The sequence below is a fragment of the Gracilinanus agilis genome, chromosome 1 (assembly GCF_016433145.1).
Source record: "Gracilinanus agilis isolate LMUSP501 chromosome 1, AgileGrace, whole genome shotgun sequence".
In the NCBI taxonomy this organism is placed as follows: domain Eukaryota; kingdom Metazoa; phylum Chordata; class Mammalia; order Didelphimorphia; family Didelphidae; genus Gracilinanus; species Gracilinanus agilis.
The window spans coordinates 341,454,828-341,480,171 of NC_058130.1; the positions used below are offsets into that span (position 1 = coordinate 341,454,828).

At 35.9% G+C, this 25,344-nt stretch overlaps 1 protein-coding gene across 1 annotated transcript in view; it reads left to right on the forward strand.

Annotated features, from left to right (window-relative positions):
* LOC123236733 (ras GTPase-activating-like protein IQGAP2) overlaps window positions 1-25,344 on the forward strand; it is a 124,062-nt gene that overhangs the window by 82,340 nt on the left and 16,378 nt on the right. Inside the window, exons 19-24 of the mRNA XM_044663129.1 lie at window positions 614-754; window positions 1,344-1,428; window positions 2,523-2,755; window positions 14,268-14,400; window positions 18,152-18,254; window positions 21,038-21,176. Of these exons, the coding sequence (XP_044519064.1) occupies window positions 614-754; window positions 1,344-1,428; window positions 2,523-2,755; window positions 14,268-14,400; window positions 18,152-18,254; window positions 21,038-21,176 (834 nt within the window). The remainder of the gene's footprint in view (window positions 1-613; window positions 755-1,343; window positions 1,429-2,522; window positions 2,756-14,267; window positions 14,401-18,151; window positions 18,255-21,037; window positions 21,177-25,344) is intronic.

Sequence of the window (25,344 nt, forward strand, 5' to 3'; positions counted from 1 at the left end):
CTAGGTTTATGCTTTAATGAGTAGCATCAATTTACCTTGTTAAAAAAAAGTTGGTTATGAATCTTAGCTTATTTGAGCACTACTTTCTCTACATAAGAATCCTGTATTATCTTCACTTTCTTCATTATTCTTCAGACTTGGTAAATAAGGAAATAGGGCTGAGTCTATTACTAAAAATCTGGGCTCAGAGAAATTTGAATCAAGCTCATTACGTATAGACTAAGTTTGTTTCCTGGTGTGGCTACACTGAATAATGGGAAAAATCGGCATGCTTCTATGAAGATTTTTTGCTATAGCATTGGTAGGAATAAGTTGGTCCTTTTGTTGTTGCCACCAAAGCCCATCTTGATAGGCTTGCCAAGTAACCTAGGCAAGTAGTAGTACCTCCTGGCCTGAATTCTACTCCCCCAACCCACTTTCTACAAATGTCTTTTTTTTTTCATTAGCATTACTAGAGAAAATAGAGTTCATTGGGTACTGAATTTCTACTTTGGAAGGAACTTTTCAAGTATTACTAATACATTAATTGAATAACACTTCTAGTGGCTTGTGGGGTTTTGGTTGAAGACAGGGAACCACTGTTATCTATTTTAAACTTCTTTAATGTTTTCAGCAAGCTGCCATATAATATCACAAAAGAACAAGCCTTAGCACATGATGAAGTAAGAAATAAATTGGATGAATCTATTCAGAACCTTCAAAGAGTAACCGATAAAGTCTTGGACGTAATGTTTTCTTCCCTTGATCAAATACCGTAAGTGACAAGTAATGAATCTAGCAATTTTCCTTAATATATACTAAAAAGTTCCCTAGACTTTCCCAAAAAATCCTCTAGCAAAAAAAAATAATTTTTATTAATTTTATTTTTACTTAGTATTTTAGGGAATTTTAATACTATGTTTAGCTTACTTCTATGAATAGCACTTTTTCTTCCAATGGAAGGAACACTTTCTCAATGACCTGGCTCAAGGAAAACCATAAAATTACTAGTCAAAGGGGCATCTTATTCCATGTCATCTTTTTTCACATTTTAGTTTGTTTTAGGAAGATGCCTTTATTTTGTTTACCTAGAACAATTTCTGTAGGTTTTTCTTACTCTTTTTTTTTTGTTTGTTTGTTTTAAACCCTTGTACTTCGGTGTATTGTCTCATAGGTGGAAGAGTGGTAAGGGTGGGCAATGGGGATCAAGTGACTTGCCCAGGGTCACACAGCTGGGAAGTGGCTGAGGCCGGGTTTGAACCTAGGTCCTCCTGTCTCTAGGCCTGACTCTCACTCCACTGAGCTACCCAGCTGCCCCTTTTCTTACTCTTTTAATTTTCTTTTGTCATCTCTTTTATATGTAGATATGGAATAAGATATGTAGCCAAAGTTCTGGAGACTACCCTCCATGAGAAATTCCCAAATGCAACAGAAGAGGAGATATTAAAGGTAGATTTTTAATTTTAGAGGTATCACATTGTAGCTTGTAGCTTGTTTTGGGGGCATAAACTAGAAGTGATAGGATGCCATTTTTGCAAGTTGTCATACACATTTAAATCTGTTCAAATAACATGTATACATATACACATATATACTTACATGTATACATATTTGCATATATAGTCTGTAAATGAGTGCTTAGAATATTTTGCTTCTCATGACTTTTTTTTATTCTTAGTTGTGCTTATATAAACAATTTCTTTATATAAAAATGATAACATTTCTATAGAAATATGTATATAATATTTTATTGAAGAGGATACTATTCAGTATTGTAGATTTCTTTTGAGAAAAGCAACAAACATACTTTCTATATATATAATCAACCTAGTGGAGACATCATAGTACAGTTAATGAATACCTGTTCTCAGAGCCATGAAATATTGACTTCAGGTCTCTCGACTCAGACTGACTGTGACCATGGATAAGTTCAGTAAACCATTAGTGCTCTAGGCAACTCTTTTAAAACAAAAAGATCCAGAGATGGTGATGTTCTGCCTTGCTGGACAGGGTTCTAGGCCAGGAGTCAACACACAGGAATGAAATCTCAGACACTATCAACTGGTAACTGGTAGCATCCTTTACTTTATTAGGAATTAAGTCCTGACTCCAGGCTCATTGCTTTATCCACTTGAGATCCAAGATCCAGATCCTAAAAGCAGAGCCTGTAAAGAGATTTAGAGAAGTGTTCTACTTCCTTGAGTAATTGAGTAATTTTGAGAAATTGTAACCAAATATTATAATGGTCTTTTTTTAAAGCCCTTACCTTCCCTCTTAAAATCAACACTGAGTAAACCATTCCAAGGTATAAAAGAGATAAGAGCTAGGCAACTGGAGTTAAGTGACTTGCCCAAGATCACATAGCTAGGAGGTGTCTGAGGCCACATTTGAACCCAGGACCTACCATCTCCAGGCCTGGCTCTCTATCCACTAAGCCATCTAACTGTCCCTGGAATTGTTTTTATCACCAAAAAAAAAAAAAAAAAAACTAAAGCTGAGTTTTCCCTCTTTCAAAATGATCTATTTTTCTTCCATCTCTGCAGATTATAGGAAACTTTCTATATTGTCAGTATATGAACCCAGCAATTGTGACTCCAGATAGCTTTGGCATCCTTGACATGATTCCAGGAAATCAAATATACCCTGTCGAAAGGAGAAATTTAGGGTCAGTGGCCCAACTCCTAGAGCATGCTGCCTCAGACAAGATGTTTGAAGGAGAATATGATCATCTTTCATCCTTGAATTATTACGTATCAGAGACATTTAAGAAGTTCAGGTATGAATAGCCAGTGGCTCTGGGAGAACATTTTTCTGTGGGGAAAGCAAGCCCATTTTGAGTGACCAAACATTAACATGGATAAGAAAACAAGAAACTACAGATAATGGTTTAGGATTCTTTTCTATCCATCTGCCAGTTTGAGGAAAGAGGAGAATTAAGAAAAGAATTAAAGAAAGATGTTATTTTTAATCAGTCTTAATGAACTCAGAAATTGGTGGGGAGAGGGGAATCAAAGCATCCAAATAGCAATAATTATAATTCCTTAGATAGATGGGGAGAAAGGTAGATGTGATTACAAAGCATTTTTTATATACTTTGTCATTTGATCCGTTCAACAAAATTATAAGATAATGCAAATATTATTCCCAATTTAGACATGAAGAAACTGATAGTCCCAAAATTTAATTTGATTTGCCCAAGATCATATATCAGTTAATTGGTAGAGAAATAATTCATCTTTAAATCTTCTTGCCTGAAATATTGTATACTTCCCACCATATTGTGCTGCTTTTTTTTCTTCCTTCCTTTCTTCCTTCCTTTCTTCCTTCCTTTTTCTTTCTTTCTTTCTTCCTCTCTTTCTCTTTTCTTTCTTTCTTTCTTTCTTTCTTTCCTTCTTCCTTCCTTTCTTCCTTTCTTTCTTTTTTTCCTAATCCTCACCTATGAAGTACCAGTTCCCAGGCAGAAAAAGCTAGGCAATTGGGATTAAGTGACTTGCCCAGTGTCATACTACTAAAGAGTGTCTGAGATTTGAACTCAGGGCTTTCATTTCCCTGACCTGGCTCTGTATCCACTGAGTCACCTAGCTGCCCCTATGTTGCCTTTCAAAGCATTGCTCCCATTCCCCTTGGACACCATCTTACCTATATGCCTACCAATAAGAATAGTTAAATTCACTACCTCTCCTTAATCACTATATATTCTTCTATGCAAGTCTGACTTTATTCCTCCCTCTAAGGGCACAAATGACCCACCTTCTCTTTAAATCTATACCTTTTATTTTGTCTTGACCTCACTGATGTTATTTGATACCTGACCACATTCTCTTCCTTGATACTTCTTTTCAAAGATGGTTTTCATGTTCTCCTATATCTCTTCCTTTTTTGTCCACTTTGTTGGTTCTCTATACTGCTTATGGATCTCTTCTCTGAGATCTTACACATTCCCATGACTTTAGTCATCACTTCTTAAATCTGCATAGATGAGGGGCAGCTGGGTATCTCAGTGGATTGAGAGCCAGGCCTCAAGATGGGAGGTCCTAGGCTTAATTCTGGTGTCAGGCACTTCCTAGTTGTGTGACCCTGGGCAAGTCACTTAACCCCTATTGTCTAGCCCTTACCACTCATCTGCCTAAGAACCAATACACATTATTAATTCTAAGACAGAAGGTAAGGGTTTTTTAAAAATCAATATAGTTAAAAATTCTCCCCAGAGATCTACTCCTAGATTACCAATGATTAACTAGATCTCTTCAATTCTATGTCCTATTGGGACCTCAGATTAATCCATCAATCTTAATATGTACTGGGAACTCTATGCTAAATTCTGAAGATACAAAGGCAAAAACAGTCCCTGCCCTCAAGTAGTTTACATTCTAATGAGGAAAATAACATATAACTAACTAGTTATGTAAAAGTTAAATACGATATAAATGAGGTTTGAACTGAGTCTTAGAGAAAACCAGGTAAACTAAAAGGCAGAAATCAGAAGAGATCATTTCAAGGACTAAGATAAGATACACAGATGAGTGTAATGTTCAAGGAAATGCAAGTAAACTACTAGAGCTGGATGTTAGAGTGAGTGAAAGTAAAATATTAGAAGGACTAAAAAAATAGAAAGGGCCAGGTGATGAAGAGCATTATAGGCTAAACAGAGGACTTTATATTTAATCCTGAAGATTATCAGTAGCTGTTGAAACTCATGGAGGAGGATAACATGGTTTGACCTACATTTGAAAAAGATCACCTTTATAGCTGAGTGGTGGATGGTACGGAATGGAGAAAGATCTGAGGCAGGGAGATGATATGGCTGAACTCACATTTCCTTCTAAAATTGCCATCCTTACTTTTCTATTAATGCAACCACTAGCCAACCAATGTTATAACTTTATTTTTTTTTTATTAAACCCTTACCTTCCATCTTGGAGTCAATACTGTGTACTGGCTCCAGGGCAGAAGAGTGGTAGGAGCTGGCAATGGGGTTTAAGTGACTTGCCCAGGGTCACACAGCTGGGAAGTGTCTGAGGCCAGATTTGAACCTAGGACCTCTAGGCTTGGCTCTCAATTCACTGAGCTACCCAGCTGCCCTCCAATGTTATAACTTTAGATCTATCTCTTGGTTTTCCTTCACTCCATATATCCATTTGCCAAATCCTATAGATTCTATTATGGCACTTTTTCATTCTCTTTAATCTATCTCTTCCCTTCTAGTGAAATCATTCAAATTTAAGGATTATAAATTCTTGTCTAGATTACTATAAAAGGCTATTAAAAAGATCTTCTCATCTCTATTTCAGTACTCTTTAAATCCATCCTTCATACTACTAGATGAATTCTCTTCCTAAGAGTGATCGTGTCACATCTGTTTTCAAAACCACTCTATTGCCTATGAAATAAATATATGAACTTTTTATTCTGGTATTCAAGGTCCTTCACAATTTAGTTCCAACCTATCATTTTCATTCTAGAAGCAACTAGGTAGCAAGTAGATAGAGCACTGGGACTGAGATGGGGGAACCTGAGTTTGGATACTTACGAGTAGAGTGATCCTGCACAGGTCTCTGTCTGCCCCAATTCCCTTAACTGTTTAATGGGCATAATAACACCTCCCTTCCAGAGAACTGTTATAAGAATCAAATGAGATAATATAGTAGGTACTTAACATAGCTTATTTCTTTCCTTCCATTATCCAGAAATACTCCAAAATTTTTCTAGCCAAATGAGATGACATCCATGCCATTCTTTACTCTTGGCTCCCTGTCTTTGCCAACACAATTCCTTTCTTAATTCAAGTCCAAACTAGAACCATCTTCTTTATGAAAATTTCCCTGATATCTTCAGATATAAGTGGTCTCTCAAATTTCTTGGCACAGTTTTCTTAGGATTTATTTTTTGCACTTAATCACATTATACCTTTTACATTATATTTATTTGTATCCATTTTCCCCTTATTGATTATACCCTTAAGAGCAGGATCTATGTCTCACCTCTATGTATCCTCAATGTCTGGCAATGGTATTTTACAGATACTGAGCACTGAAGAACTGTCAGTAGAACTTAAATAAAAGCATATTCTTTGGAGGGATGTTTTCGTGTGTGTGTTTTTTTTCCAATTACAAGTAAAGACAATTTTTATATTAAAAAAAAAAAAAGTTTGAGTTCCAAATCCCTTTCTGTCTTCTAACACCCCCTCGCTTGAGATAACTCTTTTACATAGGTGAAACTTTTCTATATTAGTCATATTGTGAAAGTAAACTCAAAAACAAATTAAAAACAAGAAAAATAAAGTTAAAAGAAAAACTATGATTTAATCTGCATTCTGACTCCAGTTCTTTCACCAAAGTTAGATAGCATTTTTCATCATAGGTCCTTCAAAACTATTTGAGATCACCATATCATTGAGAATTAAGTAAGATATTCACAGTTGATCATTGTGCAAAATTGCTGTCACTGTGTACAGTGTTCTCTTAATTCTGCTGACTTTGCCTTGTCTTTCCAGATTTTTCTGAAAGCATCCTGCTTGTCATTTCTTACAGCAAAGTAGTATTACATCACAATCATAGGCCACAACTTGCTCAGTCATTCCCTAATTGATGGACATACCCTTAATTTCCAATTCTTTGTCACCACACTAAGTGCCACTATAAATAATGTGTACATATAGGTCCTTTTCCTTTTTATTTTGTTATCTCTTTAGGATACAGACCTGATAGTGGTCAAAGGGTATACAGGGTTTTATGGCTCTTTGAGCATACTTCCAAATTGTTCTCCAGATCAATCCCCTCCAACATTTGTCATTTTCCTTTTCTATCATATTAATCAATATGATAAGTGGGAGTTGGTCCCTCAAAGTTGTTTTAATTTGCATTTCTCTAATCAATAGTGATTTAGAGCATTTTTTCATGACTACATACAGTTTTGATTTCTTTGTCTGAACACTGCCTTTTATATCCCTTGACCATTTATATTGGGAAATTACTTGTATATTTTTGTAAGTTTGACTCATTTCTCTATATATATGCCTTTATAAAAGAAACACGCTGTAAAATTTTTGTTCGTGGTTATGAATACTTTGTATTGCCCTACATCATATTTTCCTCCTGTTTATTCATCTCTCTCTCTCTCTCTCTCTCTCTCTCTCTCTCTCTCTCTCTCTTTCTCTCTCTCTCTCTCTCTCTCTCTCTCTCTTTCTGTTTCTCTGTCTTTCTCCTCCCCTTTCACCCCATCCTTCCTCAAAATAGTTTTGTTCCTGATTGCCTCCCCAATCACCTCTCCCTTCTATTCTCCCTCCTCGTCTCTTGTTTCCCTTTCCTCCTACTTCCCTACAGGGTAAGATAGATTTTTATACACACCTGAGTGTGTACATTATTCCTCTTTGAGTCAATTCCAAGGAGAGTAAAAAAGTTCAAGCATTGCCTGCCACTCCCCCACTCCCAGCCAGTCTTTCCCTTCACTATAAAAGCTCTTTCATGCTACATGTAAGATAATTTACCCCATTCTACCTCACTCTTCCTCCTTCTTGTGCATCCTTCTTTTTGACCCCTTAATTTATTCTTTAGATATCATTCCATCATAGTCAACTCTCACCCATGACCTCTGTCTTTGTATACTCCTCTGAACTGCCCTATGATAAAATTCTTAGGAGTTACAAGTATCATCTTCCCATGTAGAAATGTAAACAGTTTAACTTTACTGAATCTCTTATGAATTCTTTCCTATTTACTTTTTTATGATTTCCTTGAATCTTGAATTTAAAAGCCATATTTTCTATTCTGCTTTAGTCTATTCATCAGGAATGCTTGAAAGCCCTCTTATTTCATTGAATGTTCATATTTTTTCCCTAAAGGATTATACTTAGTTTTGCAAGATAGGTGAGTTTTTGTTGTCATCCAGGTTCCTTTGCCTTCCAAAATATCATATTCCAAATCCTCTAATCCTTTAATGTAGAGCTGCTAAGCCTTGTGTTATCCTGACTGTGACCTCATGATATTTGAATTGTTTCTTTCTGACTACTTGTAATATTTTGACCTTGACCTAGGTGCTCTGAAATTTGGCTATATTATTTCTAGGAGGTTTCATTTCCATATCTCTTTCAGGAGATTATCAGTGGATTCTTTCAATTTCTATTTTACCCTCTGGATCTAAGATATCAGGACAATTTTCCTTGATAATTTCTTGAAAGATGATGTCTAGGCTCTTTTTTAGTTCATGGCTTTCAGGTAGACCAGAACTTCTTAAATTATTTCTCATGGATCCATTTTCTAAATAAGCTATTTTTTCCAATGACATTTTACTTTTTTTTCCATTTTTCATCCTCTTGATTATGTTTTACACTTTCTTGATTTCTCATGGAGTCATTAGTTTCCATTTGCCCAATTCTAATATTCAAGGAATTATTTTCTTCAGTGAATTTCTATACCTCCTTTTCCATTTGGCCAATTCTACTTTGTAAGGATTTCTTTTCTTAGTTTTTTTTCCATCTTTTTTTCATGTAACTGATCCTGCTTTTTTTTAAATCCTCTTTTACCAGTGTGCTATTTTTCCTCAATATTTTTTTATACCTCCTATACAAGGCTAATTTTCTTGCATCACTTTTCATTACTTTTCCTGATTTTTCTTCTGCATCTCTTGTTTGATTTTAAAAATACCTTTTGAAGCTTTTCCAAGAATTCTTTTGGGGCCTAAGACCAATACACATTTTTCTTTAAATCTTCATGTGTAGATGTTTTGGCATTATTATCTTCTTGTATTTTGGCTACCGCCATAGACTCTTTTTTGTATTTACTCATTTTTCTAGCCTATTTATTTGTTTTTAATTGTAAGCTAAAGTTGGATTCTGCTTCTACTGGGGAGGAGGTACTGAACTAAGTTTCAAGTTTTTCGTACTGCTGTTGTCAAAGCTAGTTCTGGGGTTTGTAAATTTTCAGTTCTTCCAAGGTGTTATGGTTTAAGAAGAGTTGTGCCACTGCTGTCTTGGCCCGTGCCCTGGTCTGCAAGAAACCACAAGCAAGCATACTTTTCCACTCTGAAACCCTGACCATGATCCATGCTTATCCTGACCCTAGGACTGTGACCCAGAATTACTAATAAGCTGTGCAGCAGAATCTTGTACTCAGCACCAGAAATCAGCTGTGGGCTAAGATTTATAGAAGCCACCAGCATCACCACTGATTCAGAGAGTCTCAGAACCTACTACTGACTTGCCACTCTTAAAGTGAGACAGACCTTCCCTGTTGACCTTCTAAGTTGTCTTTAGCAGGAAAATTTTTTCATCCCAACCTTTTGTGGGTTCTTCAACTCCAGAATTCATTTTGGGGTATTATTTTAATGTTGTTTGGAGGAAATTTGGGAGAAATCAGGTGAGTTCCTGCCTTTTCTCTGCCATCTTGGCTCCACACCCCCCATTTTTGTGGGTTTCTAATTTGTTTGCTTGTTGGTTACATTAAAATTGCCATTTTAGTGTATCTCCCTCCCCACTTCCCACCCCACTCCTAAAAAAAGTGGTTTTGTGTTTTAAAAATAGGTTATAATGATAATTTCTTTGCATTTTCCTTCTTAGTGGTGTGATATAAGTCATATTCTGTTCTAAAAAATCTTCTTAAATAACTAAGTCAACAAAAGGGAAGAGACTGCTAAGTTTTGTCCAGTAGATCTTTAATTTTAAGTATTAGGTGATAGATCATAATTTTAGCTTGAAGAAAAGTGTAAAATAATCCCTTTGATTTTATTATGATAGGATAATAACCACTTTACTCAATGATTTGGCTTAATATTCCCTCATTTGAGATTGCATTAAGTTTCTGAATTGTAAAGGTAATTTAGTTAAACATTTACAATGAATCATAACTGAATTTTTTCTTGGAAAACACTAAGTGTTTCTTCCTGATATCTTCCTAATATCAACATAGGTCTGTCTTTACTGAGAAAAATTCAGGGTTTCAAACTTTCCTCTTTACAATAATAATGGATGTGATATAGTTCTCTTTTTAAATAATACTATTTCCCACTCAGGAAGGACTTGTCTCATCTACAGGAAACAATTGTAGGAAACTATTTGTTTTAGCTTAATGTATTGGGAAAATCCAGTTTGTGGTGTGTATTATTATGTGTGCTGTATAATTAATGCCCTTTGTCCTGATCCTTCAGAATGTTAAGTTCAGGGATTTGTGAGCTAGAATATTTTGTTCAGTTTTTGTTGCTTAGTCATTTTAGTGATGTTCAACCCTTTGGCTATTTGAGGTTTTCATAGCAAAGATATGGAGTGTTTGCCATTCCTTCTCCAACTCATTTTACAAATGAAGATATGGAGACAAACAAGGTTAAATGATTTGCCCCCAGGGTCACAGCAAGGGTCACACAACCTGAATCCAGATTTGAATTCAGATCTTCCTGACTCCAGGCCCAGCACTCTTTCAACTGTGCTACCTAGCTGCTCAACTAGAGATGTTCTACACCCATAGTCCTCCATCTCTACAAAAATAAAGGAAGTGTGTCAACTAATTATTGAGGAGCTGATCCCAAATAATGTTAAATGGTCCATTACAGACAAGAAAAGAATCAGTTGGAGATGCAGATGGAGGCATCTCTCACCCTCATGTTGTCTTTAAATATCTGGTAATCTTAACTTCTATTTTGCTAATTTATTTCAGCTTGAAACGTTAGGCAAACACAGAAATATTCCCTTCCGTTGGCTTCTGGTCTTCACTTATAGAAATGTAGGAAAGGGGAAATTATTATATATCCCCTGTGGCAAAAACACATCCCTATGTTGTAAATAATTTTTTCTTTGATTAATCCTCATTGCCTAACATTTGAGGAAACCACCCATTTCGACTTGGTCATATGAAGTTTACAAAATATTGGTCAACATAAGTTAATTATAAACTTCAGTATGAAGGTTTAAGGAGGGATATGTGGAATATATTTCCTTGAAAGTTCCCTCTGCCATTTTAAGGTTTTTTTTTCCTATTTCCTTTACTGTACAAATTTTCTTCCATGGATTTTCCTGTTATAAATAAATAAACAAATAAATAAACAAACAAACAAATAAATAAATAAATGCAAATTCCCACATCTTCCCTTCCACCTTAAAAATATATGAGAATTGAACAAAAAATTCTAAGAGAAATAACCTGTTAATTGTACCTATACTATGCTTTTAGAATATAGTGGTACAGGAATTGGGTTAATTAAAAAATTTAGGCTAGGAGTAAACTTTGGCATCTTTATCTTTAGTTTGTCACATTGTCCCTTATGAGCTCATTAGTACCTCTGTAGGATAGTGGGTTCTTGGTTTCTGGGAAAGTTTCTTGGTGCCAATATAAGGCTCCTATATCTGTGAGGCCAAGCTCAAAATCAGCTACAAGGTGAGTCGGACTCTTCCCTCCAGTCTTTTTTCTCCTTTCCTTTCCTAATGCCCAAAGTTCTCAAAGGTCAATATGGTTTGGAAGCTTACAGAGAATATCTTCTCTACCAATCCCTGCCATGAAACTCAAGGAAACACACACAACAGAGAAGAGATTTTTCCTGTTCTAAAGAGGAAAATCATTTTGAGCTGCTAGTCTTCTTTCTCTCCTACACCTGTTGACTTGACAAAGACCTGGAGATTTCTAGCATTCATGGTCTATAACCATCCTGAGTATTGGAATTTAGTTGGAATAGGAAGCATATGGTTGGTTGGAATAGGAAGAATATCCTTCAATAAATCTAGTTTAGATATATGTTTTGTGCAAGGGCTCTCTCTCCCTTTGCTGAGCTAACATAGATACTGATTGACCTTAATAATCACTCATTTAGAGTCAATTGCTGCCAAATACAGGGGTTAGAAATGAATAGGAAAACTTGAATCAGGTCTTTTTTTTTTTAAGGAAAAGATTCTACCCTTTCCCATTCATACCTGTTTATTGCCTAATAGCAAATCAGGAATTCCCCATTAATGTACAGAATAGATTTTGTAGAGAACTTTCTAGTAACAAGGTTATATGAAACAGAGCAGGACTTATCTAAGAATCCTCAGTTAATGCGGGGGGGGGGGGGGGGACAGCTGGGTAGCTCAGTGGATTAAGAACCAGACCTAGAGACAGGAGGTCCTAGATTCAAATATGACCTCTGACACTTCCCAGTTGTGTGACCCTGGGCAAGTCACTTGACCCGCATTGCCTACCCTTACCACTCTTCTGCCTTGGAGCCAATACACAGTATTGACTCCAAGATAGAAGGTAAGGGTTTAAAAAAAAAAAAAGAATCCTCAGTTATTCTCTCTGATAGACTATGTTCCTTATAATTCTAATGAATGTCATGTTAAACCAAATCTTAGATTCAGATTAACCAAAGACCTTGGAAATTTTTTTTAAATAATTTAAGAAGCAACAGGTCATAATGGCCAGTGCACTAGACTTGAAGTTTGTATGTCTAAACCCCAACCTCAGACACATACTAGTTGTATGACCTGCAGTGAATCACTTCACTTCTCTGCCTCAACTTCCTCAGGTGTAAAAGGAGAAGGTTGAACTCAGTGACTGGCAAGAGTTCTTCTAGCTCTAATTGTATGACACTGATGATATGATACATTTAAAAGGAGATTGCTAACCATATTTACTTCATTACTTTTCTTTTGCTTTCATATGCCTAATGTTGAATCATCAAAACACTAGGAAAATAACTTTTATTTTTTTTAAACCTTTACTTTCCATCTTTGAATCAATACTCAGTATCAGTTCCAAGGCAGAAGAGCAATAAGAACTGGTCAACTAGAGTTAAATGCCCTGGCCAGGGTCACACAGCTAGGAAGTGTCTGAGACCAGATTTGACCCCAAGACCTCCCACCTCTAGACCTGAATCTCTATCCTCTGAGCCACCTGAAAGAGAGGTTTTAGACCCTTCAAAAAGTTGGTCCTTAGTCTAAATAGAACATAAGTCTGGCTGCTATCCACAGATTTCCTTACATGAACTAACCAAGATTTAGTTTTTATGGACTAAAACTGTACATCTAGGATCTGTGATTTTTAACTCCCTTTGTCACAGTTCATATGTCTATAATTTTGACTTAGGTAATTAACTGAAAGTCACAAAGGTCAAGTCACTTGCCCAATGACACAAGCCCAAGTATGAATCATAAGCAAAATTTGAACCAAGGTCTGCTAGAGACCAATGATCCCTAGAGAGAACCAAATATTTGAAAAATGGATCAATATGTATAGTACAGTGTTGCATCCCTTTTGTTAGCCTAGACCGGTGATTCCCAAAGTGGGAGCTACCATCCCCTGGTGGGTGCTGGAGCAATCCAGGTGAGGTAGTGATGGCCACAGGTGCATTTATCTTTCCTATTAATTGCTATTAAAATTTTTTAAAAATTAATTTCCAAGAGGGCTAAGTAATATTTTTTCTGGAAAGGGGGCGGTAGGCCAAAAAAGTTTAGGAACCACTGGCCTAGACACTCTAATCCAGATACTATGATTTCTATGATATCTATACTTTGTACATGTGGAACTCCTTAATATTATCCATATAGTTTTGTTTTCAAATTATATTAGTACACTTTTTGGTAAACAATGATGTAGTACAATGATGAACAATTTTATATATTAAAAAACAGCATACATAGTTAGCAATAATCGTTTTATCACGTACTGGACTTGTTCAACCAAAATTTAGGACAAAAGGTATAGTATTATTATTTTTAAGTCATTAATATGAGGTTTAAGTATGAAACATGGCCATTGCCCAGCAAATTGCCTTTTGTTGCATTATTTTTTATGTCAGAGGATATATATTTATTTTGTGAGACAAGCATTCCACTGTTTTTCTGTAAAAGATTCCTTTAGGTGTTTGACTTAACTATCTGGAATGTGTAACAAAATCAAACCTCCATCTTGATTTTTCTGTTGTTGTTTTCATTTGAGGAAATGAATTCTTGATCAAATAAACCCTGAAATCCATTGGCCTCCTCGAAAAGTTCTCTACTGTTCTTTGTTTCTACTGTTCTTTGTTCTTGTTTGGAGGTCTGGATCCAACAGAGGAATCCCCACCTTTCTAGTTACCCTCGAGATGAGTTTCAGTGGCATAGAGGTGTCTTTACTATATAACCCAATAGTGTTGGCAAATATGAATAACTTGGGGGCGGTACCCTGACATATCCCAGAGAGAGAGGCTCTGATAGTAAATCCTCCCAGAGGGATATTGGGGAAGATTATTATTTGGACAAATCCAAGGGGCACATCCTCTCATTATTTTGATGAAAATATTCACCTACTTAATTTTTGCCTTATCTTTTGCTATTTTTGCTCTTTTATTAGAAACTTTTTCAAGGAAGCATGCAATGTCCCTGAGCCTGAAGACAAGTTTAATGTAGATGAATTTACAGATATAATCAGAGTCAGCAAACCCACCATATACATAACAATAGAAGAGATCATCAACATTCATTCTGTAAGTAAAAAAGGGGTAATCAACCTTGAAAAATGACCTGGACCAGCAATATGTTCATTAAACCCTTACCTTCCATCTTAGAGTCAATACTGTGTATTGGTTTCAAGGCAAAAGAGGGGAGGGGTAAGGGCTAGGCAAGGAGGATTAAGTGGCTTGCCCAGGGTCACACAGGTAGAAAGCATCTGAGATCAAATTTGAACCCAGGATCTTCCATCTCTAGGCCTGCCCCTCAATCCAGCCTCCCTTCAATATATTTTTCTAGCTCTCCTTAGTTTTTAGAATTTGGCAGGGGGTGGGGGGCAGAGGGAAGGTGGTTATTTTAACAAGTTTTGTGTTTATGTATTCCTAAATCCAAGTTGTTTTATTTTTATTCCCCAAATTGCTTTTTTTTTTTTAACCCTTACCTTCTCTCTTAGAATTAATACTAAATGTAGTTTCAGAGGCAGAAGAGAGAGAAGGCCTAGGTAATTTGGGTTAAGTGACTTACCCAGGTCCACACAGCTAACCAGGGTCTGAGTGCAGATTTGAACCCAGGACCTCCTTTCTCCAAGACCTGGTTCTTTATTCATTGAGCCACCTCACAAATTTCTTTATCATAAGCTTTCCAGCTCATTTTCCTTTATAACATTTCATTTCTTAAATAATTAAACTCATTTAGTGACATATTTATATTACATACTTAATTAAATACATATATTACATACAAATTGTGAATGTGTAACTTAAGGGAGAATTTCTCTCCTTGCTTCATCATTCCCTCCCTTTATTCTCTTATTACCAGGAACCAGATCTTCTTTTTAACTTTCTCCCTTGACCTCTCTTCCCTGGGGAAAAAAATCTCTGGACTTTGTCATTTTATGTCTGGGAGAGGAGTTCTTCCCTTTAGGAGATAAAGAGTAGAGGGATCATCCTAACCCTATTATTACCAATTCCCTACTGGAAATCTGTTCTTTGTCTTAGAGAAATACCTTTTGCTTATGCATATGACTACTGACCTATATCAGTCTGCTTGATATATAAATGTCATCATTATCCACAAATATTTGTAAATATCTGTAATGGGAAGTTATTTCCCCTTTATTGTTGCCTTTGGTGAGATTTTTTTTTAATTGAGGGAATCTTTTTTATTTTTAAAAAATAAACCCTAAAGATAGACCCTAATTTATTTACTAAATTTCTATTCCTAATGAGAATTTCCTCCTAAATTTGTTTCTGGGATTGATAATGAGATTACTCTTTGTGTTAAGAATCAAATATAGCATGGGTAGTTAAAAATTCATAGGTAATTAAGAAACATCTTTGGGTACAGCTATAGTCTCACCTTCCCATCACTAAAATTTGAGTGAAATCTACAAGGAAGGGACACAGTGGATCTATTCTACCTTTTCTTGATACGTTTTCTTTTCTTTTTTTAATGAACTAAAACTTGTGGGGGTTAGAGGATAGACTACATATATTCTGCCTCTGAATATCTGTCTCTGGTCAGCAGAATGCCTCACACCCCTTAATCCATGAAACCATATACATTTACATCCAACAAATCTTTGGGGGCTCTAAATGTTTTTTACGGGTCCCTTCCTCTTTTGTTCATTGCCATAGTCCTATGTGAGCTGCATAAATCAAATGAAAAGGATTTGCTTCTCTTTTAAAAGACTCTCTAAAAATCAGAAGACATATGTAGTAGTATAAAATGTCTAAAAGAATATTTGTAGACAAACAGGGGGTTAACTTATGCAGGAAAGGAGACTGTCTAACCTTTTGATAACAGCCTATTTATTTTCATGGAAAGATTCCAACATAGTGGCTGTGTGACGATGAGGAAAATTGCCATCGATCCAATTCAACAATTTCTAAACCCCTGCTATGTGCTAGGCGCACTGTATTATGTGCTGGGAATTCATGGATAAAAACAAGTACTTGTCCTCAAGGAAATTTCATTCTCTCCTAGAGGAATGCAACATATATACAGGGAGGGAAGGAAGGAAGGAAGGAAGGAAGGAAGGAAGGAAGGAAGGAAGGAAGGACGGGAGGGAGGGAGAAAAGAAAGATTTAAGTGTTTATTCCAGGCACTGGGTAGTAGGTACTACACATTGTACCAGGAATTGATTGACTCTTCGGCAGAGTAGAGGTAGAATATAAAATCTTCACTGCCTGCATGTTCACATGTATATTAAAGGAAACACAAGAGATTGTTGCAGAAAAAAATATCCAAATCCAATAAATTTTTAATTCTTAATTTAAAGATTTTTAAAAATAATTTATAAACTAAAAAAAATCTGTAAATTGTTTCTTTCTCTGGAATGTTTTTTTCTGTTGCTTCTTGATAGGAATTTGGTACAGAAGCAAAATCATTTGAAGCGTATTTAGGGATTGGTTTGAATTCCATTGTGTGGTAAGCTAAAAGCAGAAGTTAGAAGGAATTATAATTCAGGAGGAGTACTATTCTGCAAGTGGTCTCTTTTCAATAAGGAAGTATACAAATACAGACACACTAGTATAGTGATTCACTACCTCAGTTCGTTACCACCTTGCTTTTGAGAAACAAATGTGCTTTAAATGGAATCCCCATGAAGAGATTTTTTTCAAACACTTTCTACCCTATTTGTCGGATTACAGCATATTAATCCTATAGTTATGTTATGTCTACATTACTCTGGTATTCAAATACTCCTATAGTTATTTACTGATAAAATAAAAATCCTGTAGTCTTGAAAAATTAATCTCTCAGTCAGTCCTTCTGTCCATCTATCTACCTATTTATCTGTCTGTCTGTCTATCTATCTATCTATCTATCAATCAATCTATCTATCTATCTATCTATCATCTACTTTGGAGGTTAGAATCAATCAGAAGGCATTATTAAGCATTTCCTATCTGCCAGGCATTGTACCAGCTACTGACTCTTCAGCAGAGTAGGGATAGAACATAAAATCCTCATTTCATTTGTGTTTATGTGCATCCTAAAGGCAAATAATTCTTTCCTTTCAGAATGCAAACCATTATTATGTACCTCTTATATGCAGAGTACCAGGAGAGTTGGCAATATTCTTCCCTTTGCTGAGGTCCCATGTTTCTAATGATTTTAGCCCTCCTGATGGAGAATAACTTCATTCAATCACATGTTATATAGATTCACAAAGGGAAAAAATGGAACATCTGTTCTGTAGGGCTAATGCAAAGGCTAAATCAGGAAACTGTGAAGTAAAATAAATAAGATCTGATAGCAACACCATGTATTCCTATATCCTGCTTTCTCTTTTGCTGTCTTCCTTTGAGCTCAAGGAAAGGTGAAAAATGATCTCCTTTTTTCTTTTCACTCTCATCACTTGAATTCCACATTCAAATTCTCAGATACATTTAATAGAAATTTTGTTGTTGTTACTGTTTAGTCCATTAGTCATGTTTGACATTTTTTTTAATCCATTTGGGTTTTCTTGGCAAAGATACTAAAGTGGTTTGCCATCTCCTTCTGTACATCATTTTATATATAAGGAAACTGAGGTAAACGCAGTTAAATGACTTGGCTCCAGGGTTACACAGCTAGTAGCTCTAGTATGTGTTTGAGGTCTGATTTGAAAATGGTTCTTCATGACCTCAGGGCCAATGCATGCTAGTTGTCCCATTTAATAGAGGTAGCATGTCCAAAAAAAAAAAAAAAAAGGAAAAGTATTAAAAATTGGATTATAGGTTAAGAATGAACTCATGTGACTTTTGTCTTATGTTTGTTTTTGTTTTTTTTTTTTAACTTAAGCTACTATTAGACCACCGAGCTGCAATTGCTCCTGAAAAAAATGACCCACTGAATGAGGTGCTAGCAGATCTAGGAATGATCCCTGGTATAGAATCTTTTCTTGGTAAGATTTCTTTTTAAATAGTCATGAATGAATGAATGAAGTATTGTTAAGTGCTTAATATGTTCTAAGCATTAAGTATACAAATAGAAAATTAAGACAATTCTTGCTCTTGTAGAAATGGAGGAATAGGAAATATATTGATTAAGTATTAAGATAAGATATTTGAGAAAGGGGTCTCTGAGATTGCAGGCAAGGCAGAGTGCTGTGTGTGAGATCAGAACTTGGAAGGAGGGAAGCAGGCAAAGTTCTGACAGTTGGTCAGGGCTTCTGAGAGACTCTGGCTTCTGGTGAAGACAGACAACTCAGAGCTTGCTCTTTGCTGTATATAGGGGAGAGAGAACTCTAAACCATCTGAGGAGGTTTTCCTACCCTCCTCACCATGAGAAATCATCATGGAGAAGAATCTATCATATCTGCTTTGCTGGAGAATGGTTTTGAGAGAAGAAAGATCAAGGCTTGTTTTTTTTTTTGGTTGGGTTTTTTTTTTGGCCTGGACTCTGGGCCATCTAAGAGTTACCCTCAGGTCAACTAGCCTCTGCCATACTGGGCTGACTGCCTCTGTGTTTACTTGGAGATATCTTTAACAATATTAAGTTATTTTTAATAAGGATTATAGTTAGGTTGTAGTCAGATGGCGTTTTTGGGTTTTTTAGTAAGTGCTAAGCAGTTTTAGAGTAACGTGAAGAAACAGAAGAGTTTGCTGTGAGGCAAACATAGAAAAGTGGGTGGATATAGTTCCCTTTTAGTGTTAAGGCTTTCCTTGGTACTAATCCTTATACTCATATTTGTTAAATATAAATAAATAGACTTTTTATAAAAATATAGTCTCCAAGTAAGTTACATACTGGCCTGGTAAAGAAAAGTCACTCCTGGTTTTCCTTTAGAAGAGGAGAGCTGGAAGATACTTTTGTGAACATCAACAAAGTATTTTACCATGATATCCTCCACAACAACATCAATAATAATCTTCATATTTCACTCTCAAGGAACTCATATTCTAATGGAGAGTCAATGCATATGAAAATCAAATGGAAAGGTCCCAAGGTCCATAGGGAGGAGCAACAAAGCAGATGCTAATGTCTCTTCCTTAATATCATTTCCACTGATGTGTTGCTTTAATATGAAAATTTTTGTTTTCTTTTACATGTAAAAATAATTTTAACATCTATTTTTAAATTTGAATTCTATATTCTCTCCCTCTCTCTTTCCCTTCCTTGATATAAATTATGCATGTGCTAGACATATTTCCATATTATCTGTTCATAAAAGAAACCACAGAAACTCCAAAAAAAAGTGTAAAAGTGTTTTTAAAAAGTTTGCTTTGATGTACATTCAAACTCCCATCATTAGATCATTGTATTGTTGAGAATAGCTAAGTTGTTCACAGTTGATCATTGTAAATCATTGCTGTTACTGTGTACAATGTTCTCCCATTTCTACTCACTTCACTTTATATCAGTTCTTAGAAGTCTTTTCAGGTTTTTCTGAAAGCATCCTACTTGTAATTTCTTATAGCACAATAATATTCCATTCACAATCATATACCAAAAGTATTTTATATTCTCCCAAGATCACAAGCACTCTTTCCCACCCTGGAACTGTGATAGGGTCCTTGTTCCCCTGTGCTAGTGAGCTAGTGCTCCTTCTTATTTGGGGATTGCAATCTGCAGTTACATGTGGGCAATAAAACAGAATCCTACACCTGGTGCCAGCAAGGAATCAATTACTTCTGACCAATTGTCTGACCACATTACTATCTATGGGCTGAGAGCTCCAGAAGCCAGACTTTTCCTACCAACCTTCTTAATTTTCTTGGGTGGGAAAATTGTATCACCCTGATCTTTTGATGGTTCTGCCACTCCAGAATTTATTTGAGGTGTTATGTGGAGGGGAGACTAGAAGAGCTTAGCTGAATGTCTGCCTTTACCCTGTCATCTTGGCTCTACCCCACACCAGTTTATTAAAACATTTGACACTGAACTGTAAGTTCTGCTATTCCAAATGCTTCTTGGGGTCAGTATCCTAACTGACTCCATCAGGATCTGAGAGAAATAGTGGTCAAGGTGGTGATGATGGTTTGACATGATATATGCTCTCTCCTTCTTCTCCCTTATGGTGCCTTGATCCTTTGGTAAGCTAGTTTACAATCACCAGTCATCTCCTGGTTTTCTGACCTATTATAGATCTATAACAGAAAGGATGTGTCGCATTAAATCTTTGGGATGCACAGTAACGCAATCCTATTCAGACCCATTATTTTGTGGATGGCTGTACTAAATAAGTATATGTACTCTATTTCCTGAAAATTCACATACACATGCTCACACCAAAAGTTTTTTGGTTTGCGTTATGGTTTTGGTTTTTTTTTTTTTTCAGCCATTTATGGGAGGGCAGGGAGAAGGGAGAGGAAAGAACATGAATCATGTAGCCATGGGGAAATTTTCTTAATTAATCAATAAAAAGACTTTAAAATTTTTTTCAGCCATTAATTAATAACCAGATTTTTAAGGTATTTTCATAAGAGAATTCTTAAATGGTTTTTTTCCCCAGCTCATTTTGTTGTTTTATAATAATGTAAAAAGACAAATGCCTCGAAGTATATCCATGGGAAACTGAAAATAATTTTCAGATAGACATATGAGAAAATTATTTGTTCAATATATTCTCAGGAACTGGATAAGAGTTTATCTTATCTCTTAAATCCTTTCTCATGCACATTTCAGGAATCATGCTGTTTATTGCAATAAGTGAGTTTGAAGAACAAATCTTTGTTTTTCCTACAGGGGAAGGAGCAATTGACCCCGATGACCCAAACAAGGAAAATACAGTAAAGCAGCTCTTGAAAACTGAAATTTCCCTTTCACTGACTAGCAAGTATGGTTTAAAAGGAGAAAATATAGATCTCAGAAGTCTCATGGGAAAGTAAGTGTTTTGTGTTTGTAATATATGTCATTTCCTAGACTATGTGTGAATTTTAAAGTGTTAAAATCATGGCTAATTTCTAATGAAAAATGCATATATATTTCAAAATCTGAATATTTAAAAATACATTGTTTTCATACATTAGACAGCCAAACAGAATTTTGTGGGACTAATAATTCAACAAAGCTTTTTTCTGTAATATTTCTCATAACTTTACCTCTTTTCTATGAGGATCAGAATTATTACTTTGGCCCATGAGAGTCATTTCATGATTACAGGAAAATATCCCTGGAAATAAGATTGGTGCAGGAAGTTGTTTGAACATAAGTTTAATCTCTCATGTAAGCTGATAATGTAGGAAATCAGATAAATTACATGATGTCGTCATTATCTTTATACCAGAGCAGCTTAGGTCATTTGAACCTTTCTTTTTGGATAATCTTGTGGGATATATTTAACTTGAAATATTCAAGTCATAAACAGTTCCCTATCCAACAGTACTCCGACATATTAAACACAACTTTAGAGACTCTAGGTCTCTAAATCTTAAGTGGTCATCAGATAAGCTATAGTTATGTCTTGCCATTGATCTGCTACAGATTAGATCATTCTAGTCAATTCACTCATTTATATTTTTAAGTTAAAATTATTGTGTTTGGGTTTTTTAATTGTTGTTTCTAATATAATAAGCTGACCTTCATTTACTTTTTCAAGAAACTGTTGATTTACTAGACACCTGGCCTTTAGTTTGAAACTCCACAAAAAAACCCAGACTGGATTTGGAGTCAGAAAACCTCTTTCAAATCCATTCTCTAGAGTACTCTTTGAGTGACCTTGAGGGTAGGATGACAGAAAAATAGAAATCAAACTAAAAATGCCCTGCTATCAAAGTATTTTTATTCTTTGGGTTGAGCATAAGCCTAAATTTAACTTGCATTTTATAATTTAATGGTCCTGTTTTATGAGCCACTATTCATAGTGTTAACAGTGTTAAGTAGCAATCCTATCTTTTCAGCAAAATGAGTGTGGAACAAAAGATCCTCAATGGATGTGTGCTTGTGAGAATTCCTCCTTTCCTCCCCAGAATGCAATAAGGAATTCTTTTGGAATTCACTTAGCCACCTTTCAGGGCTGCATGTTTCCTCATCCATAAAAATTGATGGTTGGAGTAGATGAGCTCTGTGTTCTCCTTAAACAAAATCTTATAATCCTAAACTCATTTAATGGAAAATGTAATTGTTTTCCAAAGAAAAGAATTCAAAAGAACAATATTTACAATGGCTTACAGTAATGTGAATGAAAACAATACAAAAATAATAGCTAGTGTTCATACAACACTTTAAGGTTGGCAAAACTCTATAAATATTATCTCAGTTTTCTCTCACAACAACCCTGGGAGGTAAGTGCTATTGTTATCTCCATTTTACAGTTGAAGAAACTCACACAAAGAAAGGTTAAATAACTCACTCGGGGTCACCAGTGCTGAAGCTGGTTTTGAACTTGGATCTTCCTGACTCCAGATCTACAACATTATCCACTTTATCCACCAACCTGCCTAGAATACTAAAAAAGAAAATACTGGGAATAGGGGAATAACTAGATGACAGACAAACTGGGGACACTCCCATACCTCACAAGGGAAGGACTGACAGGCAAACAGAGGGAAATCAAATGGGGATGTGAGGTTTGGGAATAACAGTTCGTCAGCTAACTGACAATTCTATCAACCAGGGAAAGCCAGTGATGTGGGTAACTTCAAGATGTGGGCTCTTAATGGCTTAGAAGAGACAGGAAGTACAAACCTGGGTTTATTGATATTTAATAAGGGTAGTGAAGAAAAGGGTTTACTACACTATGGAATAACCCAAATGATTTAATTAAACTAATGTCTGAACTAAACTAAACTGCTAACTAGAATAAGAGAGGGCTGGAGAGGTGGGCTTCTCACTACACTGGACCACAGTGCTCCAAGATGATCACAGATGTCACAGGAACCAGGAACAAGTCCTATACACAGCCAGTTGATCCACAAATGCTCTAAGGAGTAAGGCAGATAAATCTGCTGTCCACCAGCAGATAATCAAGACCTTCCCTCTACCTAGGCCACGATAGTTGATTGAAGTATCTTCTTCTCGGTGATATCCCACACTGTCAGCTCCTTGGATATTTAGCAAAGTTGGACCACAGAGCCAAAAACCTCCTCCTTTTAGTTTAGATTTGTATGTTGATGTTGATTTTACTTTTGTAGTTGATCTTTAGGTTGATATTTAGATTTGTATGTTGATGTTGATTTATAGATGTTGATTAATAAATAAAGCTGGATGCTGATACACACAGAATAGCCTATGAGCAGCTTAGGTACCTAACCCTAATAGATATCAGTAACCTAGCTAAGAGACAATCCTGAGATGACCCTTTCCTCCCTCCAGTATCTCAAAATTGAGACCCTGATGTTCTAAGTTTCCCTACTTTTATAGGCACATCTCAACTGACTTTTGGTCTCATGCCCTCTCTGCATTCTGGGTTCCAACTCAGTAACTGGCAATGATGCTGGTCCAAAATGGCATCTTGCAAAAGTATTTACAATATAAGGAAACAGGCTATGCAAAGAGGGGACAAAGATTTGTCCCAGGTCACATTTAATGACCAGAGTTAATGATAGTGGCCATCACTATAAAAATGATTCTCTTAATGCCTTGACCAGATTCTTAGCTCTATCTGGTATCTCTAAGAGATAGCAGACTCTTTTAAGTTGGAAAGGGTTTAGTTTTGGCAAAAAAAAAAAACTGCTTGTCTAGTAGCAATTCAGCTAAGAACACAAAAACTCATTACTAGCTGGATGGCCAGGTGGTGATGGACTCTTTATACACTGTAACCCCTGAAACAAAAAACACAAAAATGTTTTTTTATTCCATGCATCCCCATTCCACTCCTGCAGTGATAGTGGAAGAGTGTGCTAAAAAAAATTGCTTAACCTTATTGTTGGTATTTTAAGTGAGAGGTCCATATCCATTGAAGGGCCAAGCAACTGAAGGGACCAGATTGTATGAATCTTGCTATTTTCCTGATAAAGGAAATAAGAAGAAATTGTAGTTAACTGGAAAGATAGTTTATAAGTTTCCTCGCAAGAATTGGTCCTAAAGTGTAACCAAAGGCATTAAGAAAATGTAATTTTATGGTGTCCGGGTCCAGCCGGACACAACCGAGGGGTCCGGGGAAACGGCAACCTAAGAACCCATAGGGGGAGAAGAGGGGAGACCTTGCGCGCAAGACAGACAGAGTTGTTTGGGTAGAAGCAAGGCTCGTTTATTGCAGATCTATGACAAGAATATATAGGTTGAGGGCAGAAGGGGGTCGGCAAATACTGAAGGGAAAGGAACGCGGAAAGGGAGCATAAGTTATGTAGAAAATCTCCTGTGGCGTCTTACTGTCTCCAAGCATGGCTGGGCCTATGATCAATATCTTATCTTAGAAGAGTGAATGATATCTATTCTTAGAAGAGTGACTATTTTGTCTTAAAGTCTTGGTCCCTAACATTATGGGAGACCTTGGCCATCTCTCATTATACTGCTCATGTTGAACATATGCAAAAGAAGATCATTAAAATATTGTAGTTTATATACCAGTATTTCCTGCAGAAGTTTGAGGAGGAAAAGAATTCCATAATGGCCTTGATAAGACCCTCAAAATTAAATAAGTATCTACTTTAAGACTTAGTAATTTCAGTTCACTAGTGGACTTGGGCAAGAATGGCAAATAAATGTTTGAAATTTTAGCTCAAGATCAAGAAATCAAAAAAGTCTAAAGGTTCATAGAAACTTCAGGTAGCTATATCTTGAATACTTTAAGAAGAGAGTCCAAAGATCCTAGAAATGAGCAGTGACAAATATCATTTTTGAAAAATGAAAATGATTGAATTTTAATATAAGAAAACAACTTGCTCCTGATGTGGGAATTATTTATGAATCATCTATCTCCATAAAGATCAACCACTAAAGAACAGCCAAAATAGAAGAAAACAAAAAAGAAAAGATACACTGTTCAACTAAAGGACAATTAACTTAACTACATAAACAAATGTTTCCTGCACCCCTCTCCTTCCCCAAATAGGGAATGGATAAAAGGGCAAACATTAAGAGTGGAAATCAGAGTAGAGTAGAAACCATCT